This window comes from Xiphophorus hellerii, chromosome 22, assembly GCF_003331165.1.
Source record: "Xiphophorus hellerii strain 12219 chromosome 22, Xiphophorus_hellerii-4.1, whole genome shotgun sequence".
In the NCBI taxonomy this organism is placed as follows: Eukaryota; Metazoa; Chordata; class Actinopteri; order Cyprinodontiformes; family Poeciliidae; genus Xiphophorus; species Xiphophorus hellerii.
In genome coordinates this window covers 27,532,565-27,551,137 of record NC_045693.1, presented here as the reverse complement: position 1 = coordinate 27,551,137, position 18,573 = coordinate 27,532,565, and the positions used below count along the sequence as shown (strand labels likewise).

The window sequence follows — 18,573 nt, the reverse complement described above, 5'->3', positions numbered from 1 at the left end:
TTTAATAGAGTTTTTTGTTTCTGTTCAATGGGATGTTTCAGTTAGCTAATTAAATAATATTCATGTTTTATGCTAATTAGCACCCTTCAAAGTTAGCCAACCTGTAGAAATATTTCACTTTCATTAAAATAACGATAGTCAAAAACTTATTTTAAAAAATTGCTAAAAGTGTATTCTAATAAACAAAGTCTTATATTCTAGAAAAATGAATATATTGGAGTATTAAATAGTTTAACTGTTTGCCTCATAAAACATGAGTTGAAGACATTATATTTTAACAGTCTTCAATATATTCATGTCTTACTCTAGCTGATGTTTTTGTGTGAGCAGATTAGATGAATTGCTATGCTAATGCTAGCATGTTTCCTTTATGTTTTGATCTGAATTTTGATAACAAATTGATAGCAAATCAAAATGGGGTTACATTAAATTGATTGTGGACAAAAGTTACAGGATGCTGTTCCCTTGCTTTTTCACCTATAGCATTAATTAGCCTAAATAATGATTTGTATATCCCATTTAGAAATCAACAGACTTCTTTATTAGACAACTTCACGTCTCACTTGTAAACCATTTTCACGGTCCTTATACTGAAGGCGTTTCCATATATTTATGTCTATATAACATGAATTACAAATCCTTTAAAAATCCTATAATCAGGAAAAAGACGCCGCTACATTTAAGCACCAAGTATTTTGTTCAAAACTGTTTGTGGACATTTATTGTGGATAGGAAGTAATGTTAGATTGTTGGCTTCTGATTCTGAAGAATCTTCATTCTGTTTTGTGTCAGGTGGAGCTCACAGGTCACAGCATCTTTGACTTTACCCACCCATGTGACCACGAGGAGATCAGAGAAAACCTTAGCCTGAAGTCAGCAGGTGAGCATTCAATCTTACTAACCCACATTACAACTGCAAGATATTTTTACATAAACAAATCTCACGCTCATTCTGCTTGATTTTAATCTAACAAAAACATCATATTTTTAATACAATTATTAAAGCTTTGTGTGAGCTCACCATCCGAGCATAAGTTATTCCACAGAAGCAGATTTGTATTTGGTTATTTGCAAGGCAAACTACATGAAGATATATTTTTGATTTGTAGTTTGAAACTAATGGAGATATCTTGGAGGCAAGATTAAACATCTAATTTTCAGTAAACGTCTTCTGTTCTTTTCTATTATACCTGTGTCTTAACATTACTTTTTATCATTTTGTTTTAAAGGCATAAAAAACACGATGCCATGGAAAGATATGCTTACCCATTACATATTACACATCTAACACTCTAACTTTAACACTCAAAACCACACATGCGTCACTCACATCAGCATGCTGGATGCTTGAAACTGAAAATGAAGGCGACTGCATGCCCTACTTTCTGGTTAACGTTTAAATTATTCTTCCACTTTGGGACACTGATAGAGCATTGAAGTTTCATTCTGAGACAGCCATTTTCCAGAAAATGAAGCTTCTTTTTTAATTCTAAAGTCAGTATAAAGACTTGGTAGTGAAGTGTTTGTAGATTGTGAATTCTACTCCGCAGGTCCCAGTACACATGCACTATTCCCAACGGGAACACATAAAGTGACACCCATACTTCCAAAACAAGGCAGGACTCAAAGTTTCTCAAAGTTCCCTTGTTTCACTCAGCTTTAGATCCACTTAACACATTTTTCAACACACCAGCATATACAGCAAGTTGGAAGAGTGTCACAGCAGCCGTGTTATTTGAATGAACCATTTTGATGGTGGAAATCTGTACAACCTCAACACAACTGAAAAGTTGTGTATATCTGTTGGGAATGGAAATACACATTTCTATAGATTGGGAAACCTGTGAATGACTGAATGAATGCAGAAGTCTGCTCTATTAGCTGGAAACTAGGACAGTATGAGCACACAGCAGGGTTAATGATTGAGCAGAAAATCACCAGATTTAGTTATGCTGCGCTGCTGAATTGGAACAAATGAGCCTTTGCTAACTGCAAGGATCACTGTTACATCTCAATAGCTGTACATCCCTTTTTGTGGGGCTTTCCTAACATGTGGAAGCTTTAAAAACAGATTTTAAGGGGAAACAAATTTTCTTTCTTATTCTGTAGTTATGATTGGTTAGTTCTCCTGCTTTGTAGCAGATCTACTAAGCCATACAAAAGCATAAATAATGTTAGTTGTCACAAGATGTGTTAGTATGAAGAACTGGTGGACCTTTAAATCAATATCTTGAAGAACGAGTTTTTTATGCCTTTAAAACAAAATGATAAAACATCCACCGTATTTAGCGGTGGATGCTGCATTTCTGATCAATGCTGGCTGGTTGAAGGAGCCAGCAGGAAAGTCCAGAGTGAGGTATGATCCTAAACTTCACAGTAGTCTTGAGCAATAATGGAGCCACAGTCATCCTTATCCTTTGAGCCCTCTAAGGGGAACTGATTGCAAATCTTGCCTTCCTAAGCAGTAAATAAAACCCATGTGTTCAGCCTTTCAGCCTTTTAATCTTCTCTCAAAGGCCCTTAACGCTTTCATTTCTATTCCACAAGAAGACACAAATTCACATAACGAACTGAGAGTGAGCTGCAAATTTCTAAAACTTTCCCATCACTGTTGACTCAAAAAGGAGCCTCAATAAATATAAATGTTATCGACCTGCCAAAAATATATGGCTCAAAAGACTCATAATATATTAAATAGACAAACCCAGAGTTTTATAGAAGGTTGTAAGCAAATAATACATAAAAGAATAAACTTGTAAATAGTTAAAAGGTGGACAATGTCAAGTCAGGCTTAGAAGGATTTCAACAACTCTGGCTGCGTTTTGGTAAGCTGATATAAAAACAATGTTCCATAACCTTCAATATACATATTGTGCAATTGAAAAATATTTACATCCATTGAGATTTTTCAGATAAAGTTACATTATAGCTACACATTTTAATGAGAATATCATGTAATGTCATGTAATACCATAGGGTGTGTCTTTGCTAACTCTTAACATCTGGAAACATTCTTATTCACAAAACAGCTTAAGCTCCTTTAGATTGGTTGGAGAGCATGCATTAGCATCCATGCTTTGATTCTCAGTTGGATTGAACTGGATTTGGACTATTCTAAGTCCAAATCCAGGACTTAGAATAGTCCTGGATTCAAGGTAATTGAATGTTGTAAACATTCAATTACCTTTTTGGTAACACTTTATTTGACTGGGTGTGCATAAGACTGACATGACATTGTCATAACATGACATAAATTTGTCATGAACATGAATGAGTCTTTATGAATGTTTATGACTGTTATCATAAAGTCTCATTCTGTAAATAACTTTTAATGCAAAGTTGCTTTAAAAATTGCATTAAAAGTCAATTAAAAGTGCAAACTTTGAATTATTTGGTAAATAATGACACTTTTAATGCAAAGTTTGAATTTTTTATTTTTTTTACCCCTCCAGGGGTCTTTTGTGGGCTCCAGTGTCCCTTACATGAAAGTAGGATGACAGGAAAGGGGGAAGGAGAGGGGGGAAGACATGCGGCAAATATCGTCGGGTCCAGGAGTCGAACCCGCGACGGCCGCGTCGAGGACTAAAGGCCCCAAACATGGGTGGCGCTAACCCCTATGCCACCACGGCACACCCCGCAAAGTTGGAATTTTTAATGGACTTTTAATGCAGCTTTGCATTAAAAGTGTCTTAATTTTCTGAGTGACACTTTATGACAACAGTCATAGATATTCATAAAGACTTCTTCATGTTCACGACAGATGTTATGTCATGTTTATGACAATGTCATGTCAGTCTTATGCACACCCAGTCAAATAAAGTGTTGCCCATTTTTTCTGTATGTTTATGACTATATGCATTTCCATAAAAATGTGCTCAAAACAAATGTTTTGGGTGCAAAATAAAATTTTGTTCTGCTAATTGTTTATGTGAAAATGTGTGAAAACAAAACTTTCACATGTGACTATGTCATTAAAAATCATGGTGGCGACAGATGTAAACACCTATATGACATACATATTTCAACCACAGCCCTAGAGCTCATCAGCAGCCATCAGAGGAAACATTGGAGCGACGAGTCCCTTACACATAGGAACTGCTCCATAACTTATATACAAATGTGTTTTTTGGACTTTGTAATCGGGGGTTTTACAGAAGCGATGGATTCAACTCTTTGGAATGGCAAACTCAACTTTTGATGTCAATCAAAAGTTGAGTTGGACAACTCCTTGGACAATCCACAGCTATATTGTCCAAGGAGGTTTGTGCTTACAAATAAACTCATTGCAGCTGTAAGGACTGCAGGACTGCTCTTAAGTTGCTTTTTATATTAACAGCATTTTATTTTTTACAATTTATAGCATTTTATTTTTTTATTTTTATTTTATCTACAACTACTACTCAGTGGTAGTTGTTATTGTGTCTTGTCTCTATGCTGTAACTGCGAAGTAATTTCCCTGCTGGGATGAATAAAGTACTTATATTCTATTCTATTCTATTCTATTCTATTCTATTCTATTCTAATCAAACTGGTGACTCATGTGATGCAAAACAGTGTTTCCATTGCAGTTTAGTAAAGCAAAAATTTAGACATGGCTGAAAAACCACCTCACCCTAACGTAAAAATATTTGATCAAAAAACGTGTTCCATTCAGCAAATTTATTTTTGTAATTTCAATTTGTGCAATTTCATGACCTGTGAACTTACTTCCATGGCTTGAGTCACTTGGAGCGTAAAACAGATTTTCTCCCAGCTCTGCCCTGTCTTTAGCTTCATTCATCTAACAATAAACTCTGACCTGCTAATATTCAAGCACAGCCTTGCTACAGCATGATGCTGCCCCCACCATGTTTCACCCTGGAGAAGGGATGTTCAGTCTTACACCACATATAACATTTTGGATGTTGACTAGAAAGATAAATTTTGGTCTCATGTGAGCAGAGCAGGCTCCTCCACATGTTTGATTTGTCCCCTATATGGCATGTAGCAAACTGCAAACTGGACTTTTCATCACTTTCTCTCAACAATGTTCTTCTTCTTGTCAATATTACATAAAAAATAAATTAGTGAAATGTTTGACAAACAGCTTCTTCCACCTGAGCTAAGGATCTTTGCAGTGTGAGTGAACAACAAACAAGGTTTGCTGTTGTGCCACACTGTTTCCTTTTCTTTGTGAGGTATTTAATGATGGGCATAAAGTTTGTAACTCTCAGAAGTCTTAACTTAATTTGCAGCTTCTAGACCTGTTGTTCTGAGCTCTGGATTAAAATAAAGAACACTCACAGTAGTACAGGACATTGCATAATCCTGTATATTTAATGGGCAAGCATCCAGAAAAAGGATGACAGAAGGTCGGAGGTTACATACTGCAGAGTGTAACTTAAAGACAGATACAACAGAAGGGTTTGTGCACTCTTTGTGCTTTACTTGGACTGAACCAAATGAAAAAGGATAAGAAGTGGTAGTGTTTTGGTGGGGAAAGATTCCAATATGTCTGCACCAGAGATTTGACTCATACTGAAGGTTTTCTGCTTAGTCTCCAAACAGAAAACTGTGTTACTTTCCTGAAATAAGGAATAATCTAATGAAACAAGCTGATACTAGAATGTCATTTCTGCCCTTCAGACAATCACATTCACCAATTTGTTGGAGATAACTTATCAGCACTGAAGCAGATCAATTCCGTTGGGTTTATAGTCCTCTTCCACTACTAGTTTACTCCTCATTTTTACATTTGTGTTTTGCCTTCACTCAGAAAGGCATTTTTCCCTCTTTGTTTGGTGTAAAGATAAAAACGCACTCGGGGACTGGCGCGTTGGTGAAAGACACCACACAACGCTTGGCTCTGTGGCTGCAACTCAACAGCTGAACCCTGACCTCAAGCTCAACCTAATTCCACGTCCTGTTGGGCTGTTTTCCAGTTCACACATGGGGAGGCAGATATCTGGAGTGTTGACTTGAACTTTTTTTAAACAGTCTGCTACCGAGTAGCAGGATGCATGCTGCATTTACAAGATACGCCAGTGAGGGTTAGAAAAATATTTCAAGAATAGAAACTTCTGTCATTTAAAACAAATATCTAGGCTTAAAGATAATTATTTTTAGGTTTTTAGTATGACTGTAATATATTTTGAAAGCATAAGAATATAATTTGATACGTGTAGGAGTTTAAAATGAAAAAGTCGACAAAGAGACAAATTGCACAGAGTCCATTCATTATAGCAGTATGGTGTATATTATTGCCCTTTAAATGTCCTCGACAGGAAGTGTTAACTCTTTACACCAATGTTTCAACAGTTTGCCAACTGCTCTACCAGAGAAAACAACTCATTGGATTTGTTTTACACAGACCTAAAGGATTAATATATTTCCAAAGCCAGACCTCCTCTGGAAAAAGGAGACCACCACCTAGTTTTTCTCTGATCATTATATAAACCTCTTTTTTCAGTGACAGCCTACAAAGAAAAGAGCTTTGAGAAAATGGTCACAGCAAGTTGAAGAAACCCTACAGGGTTGTTTTGAGGTTACAGATTGGATTGCTCTTTGCCAGCCACATGGAGAGATCATTCATGTCATGACTGAGTGTGTGACTGACTATACAAACAATGTGAACAGCAGCATCCCCACCAGAACTGTGAGATGCTTCCCTAATAAGTCAGGAAGGCACATAGGGAGTTATTGAGAAGTATGCAGAAGCAGCTCAAAGACACAATAATATTTAATTTTTCTTTGGGATCAATAAAGTGTTTTTGAATTTTGGGCAGTTTTTAGTGTGGGGAAAGAAAACCATTTCATCATTTTCTGCTTTGGGTTGGTGTGTCAAAAAATCCTGATAAGGGTTTGTAATACATTTACGTAAAATTCTACCTATTGGTTTTTGTGACACAGATACTTCAAAAACAAATGTACCATTTTAAAAATAGGTGTTGAAACCCTAGGTGTTGGGTTATTATGGCCATCATTTAGCTGTTATCAGAATTAACTTGATCTGTTCTACAGGATGAGATTCTGTGAAATCTCGGTCCACCTTAAATTATTACTCTTCTGTTTTCTAGGGAGCTTCCGTAAAAAAGGCAAAGACCAGAGCACAGAGCGAGACTTCTTCATGAGGATGAAATGCACAGTGACCAACAGAGGACGTACCGTCAACCTCAAGTCAGCAAGCTGGAAGGTAAGGCTTGGATGGACATGAGACGGCTAGGCTGACATTCAAACCGATTCCATCGTAAAAGCCGCAGGAGGCAAAATGTTCTGACATTCCCATTCCTCCAGGTGCTGCACTGCACCGGCCAACTGAAGATGTACAACGGCTGCCCATCGCGGGTTCTCTGCAACTACAAGGAGCCTCCACTCACCTGCGCCATCCTGATGTGCGAACCCATCCCACATCCGTCTAACATCGACGCGCCGCTGGACAGCAGGACGTTCCTGAGCCGACACAGCATGGACATGAAGTTCACCTACTGTGATGAAAAGTAAGCAGGCACCACTATAGCAGTAACGCCGCTCATAAAGTGTGCTTTTCTGAGCTGACGCCAAAATAAGAATCCTAAAAACCTCTACGAACTGCAGGACTAAAGTGTTTCTAGTGTGTAGTTGACTATGTAAAACCTCTCTTTTTTTAACTTGCAAGAGTTCGTAACTCTTTTTAGGTTGAAAACTTTTAAGGTACCTTAAAACTCAGAGCGACTTCACAACCAGCTTCCTGCATGTGGACGATAGCTTGTGTAACAAACCAATGGGCTCTACTGGAGGAGACATCGCTCCCTCTTCATTCATTTTCTATGGAACTTGTGCAATGAGGTGACAATTGCTTGCCCTCTTTCACTCAAGTGACTCAAATTCGTACACGTGAAGTTTCAAGTTTGAAGTTTCGAGTTTGTATGCGTAGATGCGCACATGCAGGCTAAGCTGCACAACACAAGAAAGTTGAAAAATATCCAGCTTTTGTTACTGTTGCAATCCGGTGTGTCGGGTTGACCCTAACTGCTGGAAAACTGTCTCTGTCGCACTCCGTTTGTTGATCCCATAACACATAGAAACCGGCATTTTATCTTGGCGTACCAAGCAGTCATATCAGATGTCCGGATCAGTCTTAGTGAGAAACTTCCAGTGCGTCACATTTTGACTTTGTGGGGCCCTTCTTATTGTTTTCTGTTATTTACAACTCATGAGTTCAAAACAATTTTCTTGATGGGCACTAGAGCTAAGGAAAACATCAAACAACAACATTTCTTAATTCAGACACATGATTGACTCATTTGTATTGTGTTGCTTCGGTTCATTGAGATTTGTAGACCTTTCTTTTTGAACAGCTCTATGGAAGTCTGGATTTTCAAAGGGTCTATGGAATACCTTGATAATTTCACTATTATTTGCCTTTTGTAAATTTGAACATTTCGTTATGCATCAAAGTTCATGGTCAGTCATATGACTGTAAAGGTGTCCAAGTCCTGGAACACCACCCTACTCCATCATCCCTCCACCACTGTGCTGATGTGAGGCGTTTGGACTTTGATCTCAATCAGTCATCAGTCTAAGGGACATTGTTCTTGCAGTCAAACCTTTGTCTCTCCAAGCAACCCTTCCGTACAACCCATATTGTCTTTTTTTGTCCTTTCATGAACTGTAACACTTACCGTGACTGAGTCCAACAATTGGGTTTTTACTTTGTTTTTTTTTTCTCTGAGCATTTCACAATCTGGATGTAGAGATTTTGGGATGTCACTTCTAGGAAGATTGGCAGCTTCCTTCAATTATTTCCACTTGCAATGGAAATAATTGTTCTGCAAGTGTCTAAGACATTTTTTGGGGAAAAAAATAAATTAATTAATTACATTTTTTTTTTTAAAGGTGAAAAATTGGGTGGCATTGGGGAGCCAAAAGGTAATAGTATTTTACCTCATTTTTTTACTTAGTCACAGATGGGTCAGTTATATCATTCTATGCATTATGAAGGCAGAGATTTTAGGTATTCCACAAAAGGTGTCCACTTGTGAGTAAATTTTCCTGAACTGCTCCTCACTGCTAATGAAATTTTTTCTATCTGCAAAAATGTTCTTACAGTTCTTACAGCTGTTGTAATGTAGACGGAGGTGTAGGAGATTTCCAGGAGCGTAAAATACAGTGTCTGGCGAGAAGAGGACAGAGAGCCAAGATCTCTGCTGGGGGTGCAGGTTAAGTGTGGTAACTGGAACTCCAAAAATGGCCATTAATGGATCACTTTGGATCTGGATTCTAAAAAACCTCTGAGAGTATAGAAAATAAATTACTTCAAAATTTATGTGAACTTGGGCAGAATAAAAACATATGACTTAAGTTGCAAGGTGAGGTCCGGCATCTGTCATCTGAAGGGGAAATTTTAGATAGATGAGATTTTGAGAAGTGGACTGTACACGCCATGGACTGTACTTACTGTACAAGCTGTAATCTAGCACATGGTGTACTTTAACGTATACTGAGAATAACTTTATCCCACCATGAATCAGACAGTTCGACACCCAATTCACGTTCCAAAGCAGTTCTGGTTTTACCAGATGAGTCGGACTCAATAGCCTCAAGTTTTCTATTAGAAAGAGGTGATTTCAGATTGGACCTTCAAAAACTAGAAGGTCGACCCATGGTGAGTCAGCAGGGAGAGTAGGAAACAGCAATGGACACAATGTCTAATTTGGAAATAGAGAAACAGATGAGAAGTAGGCAGGTTACATTTTGAGGACAATACTGAAAAACTAATAAGCCATCTTTGTAAAGGTCTCTCATTCTTCTAATGCCTTTCTCATGCCAAATTCTATAAGCAGCATTAGTAGCCGCAGGAGAAAATAGATTATTTTTTAACAACGGCATTTTATTAGAGGGAGACACAAATTTAAAATGGGATCTAAATTCTGACCAGATCTTAAGTGTAGAGAGCACTACACTTAAGGATTTGCAGTAATGGAGGATAATTTAATTGGTAGTGATGAATAGATAATTGAAGCAGGTGAAAAAGATGCAATAATAGATTGAATTTCAAGTTTACACCTGTTACAACACAGCTCAGCCAAGAGGAAGGAGAAGTAACATTAAAAAACCCAGATGTTAAGGGTTTAACAGTTTAAGATTTATTGTATGGGTTAACAAAATAAAAGGCGAAAAACCAACAATAATATAAAGGTAGGGGCTTATAACCAAAACTAACAAATAAAACAAAATCCACAAAGCAATCAGAGTTGTAAACTAAAGATCTTAACACAAAACTGGACCAAAAACCTAACGTTAAACAAAAACAAACTACAAATCTCTAGTAGGCTACTGGAAATTTACATATTAAACCCCCAGAGAGACAAAGCTATCAAAAAAGTTTACAAAAAGCTCACAGAAAGACAGTGCTATTTAATAGAGATGGGACATCTGAATCCAGGCTTCGAGGCGTGCACCAAGTAAAAAGGGGGCGTGTCAGATGAAGCCCCGCTTCGATGCTTGTATCGTCTTGCTGAAAACCATGTGACTGACAACAAACAACACCTCGCATCACCTGGGACAAGTGACTGCTTCATTTTGCGTGTCAGTTTTCAAAATAAAAGCACGATGAGCCGTGCTGCTTCATGGGTTGTTGTAGGTCATTTGGTTGTGCATCAGATTAGAATATTTGTCTTCAGTGGCCAAAATAAAAGGAATATTGACCAACATATTTGATGTGTATTGATGATGGCATTCATCAAAATGTAATGTTTGTTACTGGTTTTCTCAATTGTCAATTATGGTATTTTTTTATGACTATAGTTTTGTGATTTTATTATCCAAGTCTCTGAACTGCATTGTTGCTGAAATGTGCTACACAAATAAACTCGATTGATTGTCTGAAATGGAGGAAAATCTCTGACCTCTGGGAATACTTTGAGATGATCGCTCACAATAAAATTCTTCTTAAATAAAAATAATTAACCCCTTTCTCACCTTCTGGAAATTTCCATTTATATTTGTAGTTTGATCAGCAAAGATCAGTCTTGCACAGCAGAAACAGATTTAATGCTGTTGCAAGACTAAAATTCTGCATGTAGCAAAATATAAGGGATCAGAGCCAATTAGAAATCCAAGAAAAATCAAATGCCCCAACAAGCACTGCACTCCCAAGATACTAAAACATCAAATGTCTTTATTGTCAAATCAGTCTATGACATAAAAGAAACCCCATCACAACCACTAACGTTCAACATATACCAGGACTAGATTGGCTACAAATCATTTTAATAATTAAAACGTATGGCAATTATATATGATTTAATTGATTCTCCTGTTACTAAACATGAGTTTGATGAAAACTTTGTGACAGTATTGTATTTACTAATTTTTGGAGGTATGATCCAACTGAGTGACAAGGCTGTTACAGTTTCACCAGCAGATGTCACTAGTGAGTGATGAAGGAAGCATCGAGTAATGAACCTTTTTGCAAAGTAAAGGGTTGGAAAGCTTCTTTGCTTCATGAGGCTTCATTTGCCCATCACTACTATTTAAAGCAGTCAGACACCCATCAAAGTGGCAAGCTGTCTCAACCCAGGAAGTGTTGGATTTATAAAGGGAGGCCTCATCAGGGATTTTTTTGGAGTTGACAATTGATGAGCCAATCAGCTTTGCTGTAGGTCTCAGGGAGTGGCACAGGAGAATGAGAGCTGCATCCAGTTCCCAGTGGAGTCAATTCCACTGGGAAAACTGCAGCTATACAGAAAAGGAAGAGAAAAAGAAAACATACAAGACCACTGGCCGTAACACCTCCCCCCTTAAAACCTAAACCAAAAGGTTAGGGATTAACACTTTCAACAAGCTAACTATGAGTCATGGTATAGACAAAGCATCTAAGAAGTTGACTGCACCCTGCTCATGTTTAATGTTAAGATGGCAATCTTGTACAGCGCCTGAGTCTGCGCCTGCTTGTGATTGTACATTCGAGAAAGGAAAATAAGGGGGTTATGGTCAGTGTAAACTTTAACTGGCACAGAACTAGATCCCAGGTAGACCTCAATGTGCTGAAGTGCAAGAAACAAAGCCAGAGTTTATTTCGTAATGATGGAGTAATTCAGCTGACTTTTAAAAAATTTACAAGAAAAGTAACAGACGGGATGATCAGCTCCGTCATCACCTTGCTGTAACAATACAGCTCCAGCTCCCGCAGCACTATCATAAACCTCAAGTTTGAAAGCCTTAGACATAGAAGAGAGGGCAGGTGCATGAAACAAAAGAGATTTTACATTTTCGAATGCATGCTGACACTATGGAGTTCAAACAAGGTTTACTTTTAGTCTCAGCAAGGTACTGAGAAGGAGGACTATAGTTAAGAAGGTTCTACATAAGTTCCTGTAACAACTAGTCATACCAAGGAGATGGCTAAGGGCTTTTCTTGTGCTCAGGATTGGAAATTCAGAAATGGCTCTTATTTTGACTTCCCAGTGACATGCCATCAACATCTCTGGGTTTGGCCGCTGTGGACTTTGGTAATAAACGGGATGGTGAAGACCAGGAGGAGGTAAGCCTTCGTCAGGCTTACCAGTTATCTGAGAGGTGTGACAGCTGTGGCAGTACTGACTTCCATTGCTTTTTAAACGTGCCCAGATTTTTAAACTTCATGGGTTTTCCTCCTCTGAAAAGATTGACATAAGTAAACTGTCAGAAGTCAACATCAGTTGCTGAGGTTCTGTTTAACTTTTGAGCTTGAGTGAGCACACAAGAAGTAGTGGCATTAGGTGTTGCAGGCTCTTCCTCCTGAGGAAGAGAGCAGGAGTTTTCTAATGTTTCCAGTGCTGAAGTTACCTTACCAACAGCAATATAATTACCTAGCAGAAAGGAAATGCCCTTAATTGCTAACAAACGGAAACAGGAAAAGTGCCAGAAATCTGTTTGATTGCAAATGTACCAGATGTACAGGTCAGGGGACATAACTCCTTGCAGTACAACACTGTAGCCACAAGCAGACAGCTCAGAGAAAGGTAAGGAGTCTGCCAGGATAGCAGATTGTGAGGATCCAGTATCACACACAATACGAACTGGACGCTGATCATTAGGTATTCCAGAAAATGAAACTAACCCATCCAACAGGAAGGGTTCAAAACAAAGATCAGGGGTGCAGTCAAGTTCAGCTTTGTTCTTAATTCATTTCAAAGCCAAACAGTTAGCAATAAGATGATCCGTTTTGTGACAATAGAAACATTCTTTGTCATCTTTTTGTGGAGTTAACCTGGATTGTTCCATAACTGTTTTAGCAGGCACACTTTCAATGAGCACAAGACTGAAAGGTAGACTTATGTATAAGAACATATTCATCTACTAACAGCAGCAGAAGACAGAGACTTTACCTTTTGCTCTTTCAGATATACAACAACATACTCAAGTAGACGATTTTTGAACATCTCTAATAGAACTACTTATCTCAGAGAGTTAAAATTCACCTTATTTGAAGCACACCATCGGTCAAAGAGACTTTCCTTCTCCCTGGCAAATTCTACATAGGTCTGAGTAGGGCTTTACTTAAAAAAACAAAAAATTTGCCAGTAAGCCTCAAGAACAAGCTCATCAGCTTTCAAAATGGCAACTTTAACTACCTCATACTTAAGAGGGAGGGCGACTACAACCTCTTGAGCTTTACCATTGATTTTCCACTGTAGAAGTAGTGACCAAACATCAGGTGGCCACTGTAAAACCTGCGCTATCCGCTCAAAAGCAGAAAAGTACGAGTCAATTTCTGTAACTCAGGTACTAAAGCCACATATTTAGTAACGTCAAAGGGCCCACCAGAGGTAATGGCAGGACTCTCAGTGGTTGTTTGAACTTTGGACCTCACTTGATATTCAAGCTCTAGGTGTCAAAGCTTTATAACCTTTTCAGCTTCAATTTCCAACCGTTTGACTTGAAGCTGATATTGCCTGAGCAGTGCTTTCTCCTCGGCCTCAAATTACAGTCTGGCAAAACGAACCTTCAAGAAAGCCTCAACTTTGGACCCAACAGATCCAGAGGAAGCCGAGAGGGGGTCAAACCGAGGAAGTGTGACAGGAGTCTTACTCCCACCAACAACCTCAGTGTCTATCCATGTTGTTAGCTCCAGAGGTTTCTTTGCAGTATTAGAGGGGCCAACAGATTCTGTCTCTGCAGCAGGCACAGCAACAGTTGGCAGAACAGATGAGACAGGAATCTCAGATGGCAAAGTCAACAAGTTCAACTCAACCAGTTCGCTCACAATTAGATCCTTTAACTCCTTCTTAATGAGTTGCTTAGAATAATAAATGGAAAAGTAACTAGCATTTTCATCTAAGTCAGCTTTATGACAACAAGCAAGTTGATCAAGAGAAGGCTGTTCCAAAAACTGGTCAATATTAAACTGACCAGTTTTAAAGTGGTTTTAAATGTTAAAGTGGTTTTAAATATTAAAGTGAACCAACTGTGCAAACTTCACAGAGGCACCCTCATGACACAAAACCAAACAATTTTTCCTAAACTGTAAACACGGGAATGTATTAATTAGATCCTGGACAAGCCCCCATTTAATATAACAACCTAGCTCAGCCAGGGGGAAAGAATAGTAACACTAAAGAAACGCGGATGTTAAAAGGTATTTTTTTTTCCTTAACTCAAAATATTACTTAACCAGAGAGAGAGAAAAATAAAATCCCCAGATCATGAAACTAAGGGTTCTAGTTATAGTTCTCACTTGGTAATCAACCTGATGTAGATATTAGCCTCCTCAAGAGAGGTAAAGTTCTGTGTAACCCCATTATGGGTGATCCGCAACCGGGCCGGATGGAGCAGGCCGAACCAGACCCCCTCAATGCCATGGAGCCGACGACGGCAGTCTGTGAAGGCCGCCCGCGCTCGGGTCATCCTGGCAATATAATCGGGGAAAACAAAGATAGTCATACCGTTCACCTTGACCCGCTGAAGCTTTCTTGCCTTCGACAAGATTTTAACACAGTCAGTGTAGTAATGTAGCTTGGCTATGATGGTGTGAGGTGGAGAGGACTCACCACTAGTTGAGGATTCACCACCAGGAGCAGGCCGCAGGTGAGACTGGATCAAATTTCCTTTTTTAACAGGCATGGTGGCATTTTAGTGACCAAACAAAAAAAAAAAAAAATTGTGTACAATGTAAAGATTATTTATATCGTTTGAGGTCGAAGCTGAGATAAAGTGCCTAGCAAAAATTTTAAAAAGAACCAACCTAAAGGAGCACACCAAGACCCAACTCACTGCACCACCCTTCAACCGGAAGTCCTGGTCGCATGTTTATCAACATGACCTCATCATAATGCCATCATCACTTGCATAATACCAGCCTGGTGGCCAATTTGGCACATCCAAGCGGCAGCTGCTTGTTTGATTTTGAAGAGCAGTTGACCATCAAACTGCCTGGATGAATTATGCCGCTGTTTCCCGGACCTCAAGCAGCACAAAGCAGGCAGCGCTGTGAGTAAACGATTCCTCAGGCAGCATTTTGAATGAATCGGTGGAGATGCATCAAAGCCAGGGAGAAACATGGATGGTGGCAGGTGGAGACACTTGTGTAAAATATTATTTACTGAATGTTAACACATGGACATGCAATCTAGAAGATACCCAAAAGGCTTAAACTGACACTTTAAGTAAATTTTCAGCATCTTGACTAATGGCAACTGGAACTTAAAATTTTCCAGTTGCCGTTGTGGAGTCACTATTGCTGTTATTCATGTTTCACGTACTTCCTGGTTTGACTTTTCACTAAAAGATTTTGTGATTTTAGTAAACTTACCATTTTAAAACCATACTACAAGAGGATACCAGCACTAGACCTAATAATCTCACACCAAGATATTCCTGGTTTGAGATAATATTAGCTGTTTGTAAAAAGGAATATTTTTTTGTAATTTTCTTTTCATTTTTTTCTGAAAATATAAAAATAAAATAAACAGTAATGTTTATTATGTTGAATCTAAATATCCCAGTAAATATTTCAGCGTTTGTTACATCCCCGAGACAGTTTAGGGATTTGGGGGGGGGAGAGTAACAAATGGCCAGGGAATAATGAGGCAAAACCAGGAGAGTATAGTTAAAATTTTATTTAAAAATAAGGCAGGAAGAATCTTGAAGGTGGCAGGGAAAAACCTGAAGAAAAAATGAGTGTAAATAACAAAATCCAGGGTTTCTAATAAGAAACAATCCTCCAGCAAACTAACCTGAGAAACCATGAACCTGGCATCTTCATCTATACAAGCCTCCACAAAGCTGCAGCACACATGCTGGACCAAATGACCAAGAGGAACTGAGATCAGTTCTCCATCAGCTGTATACGCTTCTCATCAAGATGCAGAGTGGAACCAGTTGCGCCTGCTTAAGCTGTATGAGCTCAGCAGCAACTTGAAATGGGGAAACATGCATGCAGTCACCACTGCAATGTTTCTTGGACATTATATTATATTTTCTCTAACTTCAAAATTATTTCAAAAATAAACTCTAAATTGTATAAGATTCCTCCACAAATTTTCAAACACACTGTTGCAAAAACCAAATGAGCATTGGATTTCTTACAGAACCTTTGTCAGAGTTCAGAGGAATTGCAGAGATGCCGATTTTTCACTCTGGACTTCTGCCAATTAAAACACAGTTATTAAAGCAGCACCCACACACAGAAGGTCCACTTTGAGTAATGATGGTGTGTTGACTGATCAGTTTAACTTGTCAAGAACGACTCTGTGCACATCCTGGGCTTGTTTGATAAGCCCAGGATGAAACATTAATACCCCAATAGTACGCTGTCAGAGTGGAGGGACACATTGTTACCCAACTGTCGTCAATACTGGAAACTCCAAACATGATTAAAGGATTTTTTGTTTGTTTCTTGCTGCTGAAATATTTGATCATGAGACAAACAGCAACAAAATGAAAGCACAATGACTGATTTATTTATGATTTCTTTTGCAGAAATTGGAGTTACACATAAACATTACACACTCACGCATATAACCGTATCAAGTGCTCATGTAGCACAAAGGTTCCCAACTGAAGGAAAGTGTGAACTTTTACAAAAACAATGAGCTGATTTCATGTGTTTGTTTTTATATTTTGACCTTTTTAAGTCGAGTTTAATAGCTGCTCGAATTCTTTCTCTAATTACGCAAATGAGTAGGTGGGTGGGTCTGCAGGCCCTGCAAGGACGGGGTCTCATTAGAGAACAGGACGGAGTGTTTCTTTAGCCCTGCTCTGGCAGTGCGAGCGCCTGCTGGATGGAAAACAAAAAAGGAGAGGTGAAGAGAAGAGGAGGAAAAGAAAGGGAAAGAACATGGCTTCAACAAGTGGCAGCTAGTCCAAAATCCTCCGTTTGCACAGCTTGCATGGTCTTAAGCAAGAGTTGGAGGTTTTCTTTTTTTTTGAGAATGTAGTGATTAATATTAACTAATTCCCATCAGGGTTTGCATCTGAAAGTAGGTGAGGTTTCCTCCATAAATCCCCATATTGGATAATCTGTCAGCTTAAAACAAACAAACCTCTACATTTTCTCGAAAGTGAAATCTACAAGGATTTGGCTTCAAACACTGAATGTCACTTCAAGCTTTAAAATTATAAAATGAGCTCCAATAAGATATTAATTCTGAATAAGCTCTCTGAACTTTCAAAGAAAAAAAATGTCTGTAGATGATTTTTAGGATTTTAAAAAGTTTTGACTTTTTTCAGGAAAACCAAGAAAAATTTCATGTTTTATTCCTGGTTGAATAGGAATCAGCCAGAAACTGCAGATGAAACTTCAAGAAATAAATTTAAATTAATTAAACGACAGAATGTTCTCATACAGTCATAAATGAACATCTCCATGTTATATCTACAGTATTTCATTTTAAGCATCTTTCAGCTTTTGACAATTACAGTCTTCCTTGCATTAAATATCAGTTTCTGTGTTCTATATAAATAGAGCCTAAATCAGGGGTCTCAAACTCCAGTCCTCAAGGGCCGCTGTCCTGCAGTTTTTAGATGTGCCACAGGTACAAAACACTGGAATGAAATGGCTTAATTACTTCCTCCTTGTGTAGATCAGTTCCCCAGAGCCTTACTGATGGCTAATGACCTAATTAGCCATTAGGTCATTAGTTACACTAATGACCAGGTCATTAGGTCATTCAGGTGTGGTGCAGCAGAGGCACATCTAAAAGTTGCAGGAGAGCAGCCCTTGAGGACTGCTGTCTTTACTGGCCTAAATGATAGTATATTTCACCAACTGTTTTGTTTGCGTTACAAATGTGCGCAAAACTTTGTCAATATTCTACTAATGTCGAAAAAACACAATTTCACAATTGCGGCATACTATTAAATAAGAAACACAGTTAAAAGTTTGTTCATGCGATCATTCATTAGAAACCACACAGCGCCGTTGTCCTCCAACCACTTCCTGTTGTCTTCTTCAGCTTTTCACTAGTAGTTGGTCACGTGACTCATGTGATATGAAAAAGGTGTTTCCATTGAAGATTTGTGAAATACACTAATTTTGATACTATCTAATTTTAGCACATATGTGCATTTGAGATTTTAAACTGGCAAGACCAGCATTATTAAACAGCAATCTCTGTGTGTTCTCCTGAAAAT

At 38.4% G+C, this 18,573-nt stretch overlaps 1 protein-coding gene across 1 annotated transcript in view; it reads left to right on the top strand.

Moving 5' to 3' along the window:
- The window catches only part of LOC116712858 (endothelial PAS domain-containing protein 1-like), an 83,786-nt gene that overhangs the window by 44,370 nt on the left and 20,843 nt on the right, over positions 1-18,573 (top strand). The window contains 3 exon segments of the mRNA XM_032552700.1: positions 793-880; positions 7,056-7,171; positions 7,273-7,475. Coding sequence (XP_032408591.1) covers positions 793-880; positions 7,056-7,171; positions 7,273-7,475 — 407 coding nt within the window.